This window comes from Callospermophilus lateralis, chromosome 5, assembly GCF_048772815.1.
Source record: "Callospermophilus lateralis isolate mCalLat2 chromosome 5, mCalLat2.hap1, whole genome shotgun sequence".
Lineage (NCBI taxonomy): Eukaryota > Metazoa > Chordata > Mammalia > Rodentia > Sciuridae > Callospermophilus > Callospermophilus lateralis.
This window is the reverse complement of record NC_135309.1, coordinates 12,235,403-12,244,331: the sequence shown is the minus strand read 5'-3', so window position 1 is coordinate 12,244,331 and position 8,929 is coordinate 12,235,403. Positions and strand designations below refer to the sequence as shown.

General features: G+C 45.3%; 1 protein-coding gene across 1 annotated transcript; it reads right to left on the bottom strand.

Moving 5' to 3' along the window:
- Positions 1–7,177: 7,177 nt before the first annotated feature.
- On the bottom strand, positions 7,178–8,119 carry LOC143386284 (olfactory receptor 2T2-like). Its single transcript, XM_076841477.2, has one exon. It carries the CDS (start codon positions 8,117–8,119, stop codon positions 7,178–7,180), a length of 942 nt encoding a protein of 313 aa, XP_076697592.2.
- Positions 8,120–8,929: the final 810 nt, after the last annotated feature.

Sequence of the window (8,929 nt, the reverse complement as noted above, 5' to 3'; positions counted from 1 at the left end):
ACTTCCAGTGGGTGATTAAGTGATATTTTCTAAACAGCACTGCTCCTCCTTGCACACAATTGTCTTGTCCTCAGAGGGTCCTGTACTCAGGCGGTCCCTTCTCTGAGGGCAGGGTGCGCCTCCTGGCTGGCCAGAGCCAACTTACCCTCTTTGTCACTTTTCTCTTTAGTGAGCCTCCCTAACAAGCTGATTATTTCACACTCTTGGCACGTGCAAAATCTTAGTGTTTAAAAGTTGTACTTTTAGATATAAAGGATGAATTATAGTTATGTCTACTGTGGTACAAAAGGTGCTGTGACTCATGAGTACTACCACATGGAGTACTTCAAGGTGGGAAAATTAGATCGAACTAATGAGCACCCCATCACTCACATGCTTATCCCATTTTGTAGCAAGCACACTTGAAATGTGCCCTCAGTGATTTTGAAATATAATTATTCACTCCATTCACCACCCTGTCCAGAGCATCTCAAAGACAGTGCAGCAGCCCTTGTTGCTCCTAGCTGGGGCTTTCAGCTGCAGCTGCCCAAGTCCCTTTGCTCCTGCTCTCTGCTTTGTGGGTTTGTTTCCAATCACACACGTGAGTGGGAACACGCGGCCTCTGTATTTCTGTGTGTGCTCTATTTCACTGATCGTAATGTTTTCCAATCTATCTCTGCTGTTGCTAATGGCAAAATTCCTTACTAATGGCAAAATCCCTTACTTATAAAAATCGGAATGGTGTGTCCATCTGTATGTATTCCACATTTTCTTTATCCTTTCATCTGTTGATGGACTCTTCAGTGATTCCTTATCTTGGCTATTGTGTGTTGTGCTGCATCGAACATGAGGCATAGATATCATTTTTTCATGCTGATTTAATTTTTTTTTTGATGACTATACATCAATGGGAATCTGTGTTTGTAGTTTGTTGAGGAGATTCCATATGTAGTTGCATTATTCTGGCTGAACTAGTTTACATTCCCACCAATAGTGTTGAAGGGTCTCCCTTCTCAGCCTCCTCACCAATACCATGTCATCTTTTGCTGTTGGCCATTCTGACGTCTGAGGGCCCATCTCATGTGGTCCGGTTTGCACCTCCCTGATGCTGCACAGACCTGTGTGCATGGACAGTGGTTCCAGTTCATGTTTTCCTGAGGAGACGAGTGCCGAGAAACCCCACGCCATCTTTCTCCCATCCCTCGTGTAACTGTCTGAGACTCTGCCAACCTGCTTCCCACGGGGTGCTTGCTGTGTCTCACCAGCACCAGGCAAACACAAGGACTCCGATTGCTCTCAACACAGGTTTTCCATTAAAAAAAAAATTAAGGCCATCTTAGTAGGTGTGAAATGGTATCTCCCTGTGGTTTTTTGTTTCTTTCTTCTAGACGGGGTCTCTAAGTTGTCCATGCTGGTCTGGAGCTGGAAATCCTTCTGCCTCAGCCTCCCAAGTAGCTGGATCATAGGTGTGCCAGCAACATTAATCTCTTATTAGAGAAATGACTTGATTTTTCCTGTTCTTTGGAATCTTCTCCCTGTTGATAGTGTTCTTTGATGGACAAAATTCTTAATTTTAACATAGTCCAGCTGATCTCTTTTTTCTTTTGTTACTTGTGATTTTGGTGTCATAGTTTAGTAATCATTGTCAAATCCAGTGTACGAAGCTACCTCTTATATTTTCTTTAACGAGTTTCATAGTTTTTACTCTTCGGTCTCAGTCTTGGATTTTTTGAACTAATTTTTGTACATCATGTAAAGTCCAATTTTGATTTTAGATTGTGGATATATTTTCCCAGCACCATTTGTTTTCAGTAATGGTTCTTTTCCCCTTGGATGATCTTGGCAGGCTGTGGAAATAGTGTGCCAAATTCAATGGACCCTAGGTGTCAAGTTTCTTTCAGGCTCTCAGCTCTATTCCTATGGTCTATATGTAGATCCTCATGCAAGTACCGTACTGCCTCCTTATTATAAATATTAACTCATTACTGGTGCAGAATCATGGATTTCACTGTGACATTCCCATACATGCATGTATCAAGCTTTGATTGTACCCATCCTCCTTACTACCCTTTCTTTCCCTCCACCTCCACCCCTCACTCCAATACTCTCCATCCACTCTCCTTTCCCTACTAGTCCCTCTCTGCTTTCAGATTTCCATGTCCTCTTTCTTTTGTTTGTTATTTCCATATATCAGGAAAAAATGGGTCTAACTTAACATGAGGATCTCTAGTTCCATTCATGTTCCTAAACATGATTTGATTCTTCTTAATGGCTGAAAGAAAAAAAAAATAGTGATTGTGAATACCCTATGAGTGGTAACACTCCATTATGTATTTACACCACATTTCCCTCACTCATTCGTCAGTTGAGGGGCACCTAGCCTGGTGTTGCTATAAATATGGGCATACAGTGTCTCTTTTGTATGCTGATTTAATTTCTTTCAGGTACATCCTCAGGAGTGGTATAGATGGATTATATGGCACTTCTATTTTTGTTTTTTTTGGGGGAAACTTTGTACTGTTTCCATAATGACTATACTAGTGGAGATTCCCACCAGCTATGTGTAAGGGTTCTTTTTTTATTTGTTATATTAATTTTTTTAATAGTCATTCTGACTGAGGTAAGCCGGTATCTCAGTGTACTTTTGATTTACATTTCCCAGATGGCTAAAGATTGGAAGCATTTTTTCTTGTACTTATTGGCTGTTTGTAGTTCTTCCTTTGAGAACTGTCTGATCTGATCATTTGCCTATTTACTGAATCGGGACTATTTGTTCTGTCCATACTGATTGGTTATCATAATTCGGTCATAACTTTTAAAATCAAGTCGTCCCACAACTTCATCGGTTTCCAAGATTGTTTAGGATGCCTTAATGTTTTATGTACTTTTGGTTCTTTTAACCCCTCTACTTCCTTTTCTGTGGGTAGTTGATGTTTATTTGGGAGTGTACTGTCTCAGTTCCTTTCTTCTCTCTTTTTCTGAATATTTTCTTGTTATTTTGTAAGTGGTTAGTTTGAGGATTACAATTGATCCCCTAAACAGATTTAGTTTAAATAGCATGGAAACATTCTGCTCCTATCTCCCTACCTCTTCTTGATGTTGCTCTTGTCACAGATTTTTATAGATTATGTTACTATTTGTGTAAACTTGGAGTTATTGTTTTATGCATTTGCCTTTAAAACCACATAAGATAACAGAGGAGTCACAAACATACTGATTTTTATGTTTACTTTTACGGTTACTTTTGACAGTGTCTTTATCTGCTCACCAGGGCTTTGGGTTACTATCCAGTGTTCTTTCATTTTAGGGAAATGTGTCGATTTCTTTTTCATTCCTGAAGGAGAGTTGTGGAGGATACAGAACCCTTGGCTGTTATTTTTTTTTTTCTTTTAGCATTTAAAATTTTTCTTCCCACTACCTTTGACCTTCATGGTGTATGCAGAGAATTCGCTGTTAATCTTATTGTGAATGCCTCATGAGTGGTTTTAACCCACAAGCCTGTTTTTGTGATTGGGTTTTTGTTTTGTTTTGGGGATTGAACTCAGGGGTGCTCTCATTCTTATAGAACTACAACCCCAGCCCTTTCCTAAATTTTATTATGAGACAGGTCCTGCTAAGTCTCCCAGACTGGCCTTGGACTTGTAGTCCTCTGGCCTCTGGAGCTGTGCACACACAGGGTGCACACCACGATGGTTCACTTCTGGCCTCAGGTCGACTCTCCTGTACTGTGCATAGGAGTGTCCTACAGGCAAACAGCTCTGTTCACTCTTTTCTTTTTTTCCCCTCTGCCTCTCATGATGGATAATTTTAATTGTTTATGTAATTTCAAGTATAAATTGGCTCATTCTTTCTTCTGCCGCTCTGGCCTGCTGTTAAGCCCTTCTAGTTAGGTTTTCATCTGGTTATTGGCCTTTCCAGCTCCAGAATTTCAATTTGGTTTCTTTCTATAATTTCTTCTCTTTATGGATGTATGTAGTTTTCCTTCACTTCTTCAGTGGTGGTTTCTATTAACTCTGTCAGTATATTTCAGACTAGTGAATTAGAGCTGTTGTTGAAATCCAAAGTTAGGTTCATTTTTAACTGGGTAGAAGAATCAGTCAGACGTGTTTTAGGTACATTTATGGTCAATTTTTTCTTGAAGGATGGTTAGATATTCTGAAGAGAAGCTTGCATGATCATTGCAGCCAAGTCTGTCTGTGGTGACGTCTTTGGTTCCTGCTGCTGTGGACAGCCGTTCTTCAGGCCCATTTCTGCTGTGTTGCATGTGGATTGTCTCCTTTAAAAAGTGCCTTGGTTTGAAGGTCACTCTATAAGTCACTCAGTCCACAGAAGTATGCCCATGTCCCCACATTCTTCTATTAAATACTCACCTGTGCAGAACCAGGGGTGGGGGGGCACATGCTACTGGGAATCCTGTTTTCTCTCAGCTGACAACACCATGATTTCCTGGTTCACAGAAATCAATTAAACAAATTATTAAAAATGGGAATAAAGATCCTTAGAGAATTGAGTTATGCCAGCCGTTTTGTCTGGTTCAACCTCGGTGTGGAGTTAGGCTGATAGAAGGGGCTCTGCAGCAACGCGTCAGGGGAGGTCAGATGTCCTTAGGGTACACACTTTAATGTCTCTTAGCCACATCTTCCCAGACTTCCTGGAATCTGGGTTCCTATGATGGCTTTTCACAAAATAAAAAGCATTCAGCGTGGACCAAGCCCTCCCCAGAGTGTTGGAATAACTTTCAATTTACAGCTAGCAGCTACCAGCTGTGAGCAGCTCAGAGTGCTTGAAGAGTCGACACTCATTTAGGCTGATAGGGATTCCTGCAGGATGGGATGCTCTGCTCTAGCGAGCCTTTAGTGAAACCACATCCTTAGCACTTGTAGTTAGTGTTACCAAGCTGCCAGGCCAGGAAACTGATAACCAGGAGCTTCGACATGGAACTTCTAACTTAGAAACTCCCTCCCCTAGGGACAAAGACCCTTCCTGATGATAGCAATATTTAGAACATCCTCATAGTGTGGTTACATTAGGCAGAAGATGATTGGCTTATGGATACTATCTTGCTTGTGTATGATTGAAGGACCCGTCCCACTCGAACCCTATAACAATTGTATGCATTCCAAAAATAAACTGAGCTACTGGATGACAACTTGAGGATTGTCTCCTGCCAGTTCTCCCACCAGCTCCCAGAGTCTGTGTGTTGATTCCGCCCACCGCGACAAGGTAGTCAAGCAACTAATTGACCAGAACCACAACACCAGAGGAGCCTTGTTACACTTCTTCATATGGCCAGGGACTCTCAGTGTCTGGTCTGGGTCATTCGGTGAGTGAGTGTATGGCATGCTCCGAGGCGGTGAGGTTCCAGCTCAGGTAGGTCTCTAGTGGTGGACCGTGTGGGATGTGACTCAGGGGGACTGTTCAGTCGCCAGCCGAATGTCCTTTGTGACCACAAGTCATTCCTGCACATATCCCTCCTCCTCACCCTTGCCCTGGACAACAGGCAGCGCACTGCTGAAGGCCCTCTCCCTTCCCCAGCAGCCCTGCGCCTGTGGTACTAAGGAGGGGGCCTGACGTGGTTCAGTTCTGGAGAGGTCCCTCCTTTCTCTGCCCTCTCCTGCCACCATTGTGAAGACTCTACCCCACTGTGTGGTTTTACAGATTCAGTGTTATTGTCCTGTAGTAGGAACCCCCCTGAAGTTAGAAGCCTGGTTTCAGAACTAGGTGTGACCTGGGGCAGCTCACTGAACATGTTTGCGACTCAGGGAAGACAGTGTCCCTACTGTTGAGAATAAATAAATAATGCACAGGGAAGAGCCCTGTATTTGCTGCTTTTCAGCAAGGTTGGGACAGGATCCTGATTGCCTGGAGTTGGGCTTCTCCTGAGTCATCTGACTCATACTTGGGGCATGAGTGTGGCATGACTCCAGGTGTCCAAGGTATGGAGCACTTTAGCATCTGTCAGAAAGTCCCAGGCATCCATCCACCTTCCTGATGGGCATACTATTTTATGTGTTTTTATTTGCAATTTGTTTTCCATAATTTTACTCCTGAATAATAGTATTTTAGAATTGAGAGTGATACCAAAAGATGTCATGATTAACCTGTGTCATCAAAAAGTGTGCCGTGAAAGCTAACTGTGCCATCTCCTAAGATACTAAGGCACACAGCTAGGTGGCAGAGCCAACAGTGCCGAGGAAAGAGCCCAGGAACCATCCTTGTGGAGACTTTGGGAGATGGACAGGAACAAGAACCAGAGCTCCACGTTCTCCTGGTGTCCAGATGGTCATGTGAAAAGCAAGGCCATCCACAGGATGCCTCTCCTTGGTCTATGTAATGTGAAGCCGTGAGTGCAATAGGTTTTTCACGTGCATTTCTTTTGAGCAACCAGCTCGGCCCGCGGCTCTCAGGTGTGCCTCTACCCGAGCCTCCACTAGAGGTGCGTGTTCCCAGGGAGCCTGTCCTCACCAGGAGACCCCAGTGTGCAACTGCTGTGGGCACTCCATGTGCGCTGGGCCTCTCTCTCCATGCCTGCTTCCTCTTGAGCCCTTGTTTTTCAAACCCAGACAGGTTCCTGTATCTGCTTCCTGTTCCATAAGAACAAGAGGCTGTTCCTGTGACCTCCCAGCGACTGGGGTATTCAAGGGCACACTCTCCTTCCTGGTTCCCAGGATGTGTTTCGTTCTAAACTATTTCTTTATTAATGAACTGGCCACAGACAGTTTTGTAGGGAATCACACATCTACCAAACACTGTGCAGAACCACCCTCAAAACCCCAGAGCAACTTAATAATGGCCAAGTAAAATCTCAATATTCACTATGAAAGAGGAATTATGATGACACATTTTACAGGATAAACTTCAAAAGGCACTTCAAAAATATGAATCAGGGATGGAGCCAAATACATCTCCTAGAATCTTAGGAGAGAATTGGGAAACATTTTAAGTATGGAAATGATCTTCGAGGTCAAGTTCAACGTCTTAATTGGCACAGAGAAGTTAAATACAGTTCTTTTTTTCACACAGCTGACAGGTGTCCAGGCTAGGTGTCCAAGCGTCAGGTTCTGTTCATTTCAGCTAAGTTAGACTGTAGGTCACAGGGCAGTGGAGGGAACAGTGCTTCACCTCTCAGGTGCCACAGGTGTGGAGCTCAGGCTCACTGCCTGCTGGGTGGTCCCGAGTCTGCAGATGGGGAGGCTGTTCATGTCCACTTTAAAGTGCCCCTTCGCCCCACCACCTTTCTCAGTGCAGTAAGCACATCCTTGTTCCTCAGGCTGTAGATGAGGGGGTTGAGCAGGGGGGTGAAGATGGTGTTGATCATGGAGAGCCCTTGGTCCTGCTCTGCAGTGTGGGAAGACTGGGGGGTCATGTAGATGACCAGGGCTGGCCCATAGTAGAGGCTGACGACAGCCAGATGAGAGGAGCAGGTGGCCAGGGCTTTCCTCCTGCCCTCTGGAGAGTTCATCCGCAGGACGGTGAGGAAGATGAGGATGTAGGAAGAGACGATGAATCCCAGGGGGAGAAGCACAAACACGATGCAGATGGTGGACACCACTGTCTCGTAGAGGGAGGTGTCTCGGCAGGAGAGCTTTAGGATGGCCGGCATCTCACAGAAAAAGTGGCGGATTTCCCTGGAGCCACAGAAGGGGAAATGCATGGTGTAGATGGTGTTGACCAGGGAATTCAGGGCCCCTCCGCCCCAGCACACCAGCGCCATCTGCAGGCAGACTCTGGAGTTCATGATGGCTGGATATCGCAGGGGGCTGCAGATGGCCACGTAGCGGTCATAAGACATGAGGGCCAGCAGCAGGCACTCGCCACCACCAAGGGCAAAGAAGAAGAAAACCTGGGCTCCACAGGCAGCTTTCGAGATGTCTTTCTTCCCTGAAAAGAAGTTGATGGCCATCTTGGGCACCGTGGTGGAGATCAAGGCCAGGTCGATGAGAGAGAGCTGGCTGAGAAGGATGTACATGGGCGTGTGGAGGCGAGAGTCGGCCCAGATCAAGAGTGCCAGGACCAAGTTCCCCGTGAAGGCGAAGATATAGACAAGAAGGACACAAGTGACGAGGGTGCCGAGGTGCCACAGCCCTGGGAAAAGCCCCAGGAGAAAGAAACCCGTCCCCGTGTCATTCCCTCTCTCCATGCTCAGAACTCCCAGAGGTGCACTAGACGGAGGAGAAAAAAACAAGTGATGATGAGAGGGGCTGGCTTTATTTCCCTTATAACGTGTCACACGTACTTCCCTTGAATGGCAGCCTCAGTGCAAAAATAAATAAATAAAAGGAAAACTCAACAGCTGGCACCAGAGCATTTCTTAGAACTCTGCACACAGTGTTGACATGGACTTGGGAATGGTACAAACAGGAATAGACCAGAGGAGAGGCATGGAAGGAATCGACTGGGTTCTTCAGAGAAGAGTTAACTGTCGAGAAAGTCCCAGGATCAGGGCCAAACGTCGTCTAAGAACAGGGGTACACAGCATGCCTGATAATATTGCGTGTGCTGCTGCCTGCAGATGCCTTTCATTATTCTGAAACCTTGGTTGGTCTGAAACCTGTTGGGTGCATCCATGGAGTGGAGCAGGGCAGAGGCAATATGTGGCAAGAGCTGTTGGTGCCACGAACCACCCCATCACCCACAGCCACGGAAGCCACATCTCAGAGCTGGTGGTCCTGAGCTCTGGCCCAAACTGTGACCCACGAGAGGCAGATAGAAAGTTTGGATACATGGTATAGGCTGCCTTCTGCACCTGGCATACATTCCTATCAGCTTTATTCCAATTTGGGATGTCGTAGGGACCCCCCCTTATAGCTGCCTTGCACATAAGAGAATGGCTTATGTGCTCCATTGGAACAGGGGTGTGGACACTGCTCTCTGTGAGAAATTATAGTGCTTCAGGCCTTGACTGGTTTCATCTCCTTAAAGTAAGAGTAATAGCGATCAATGGTCAATG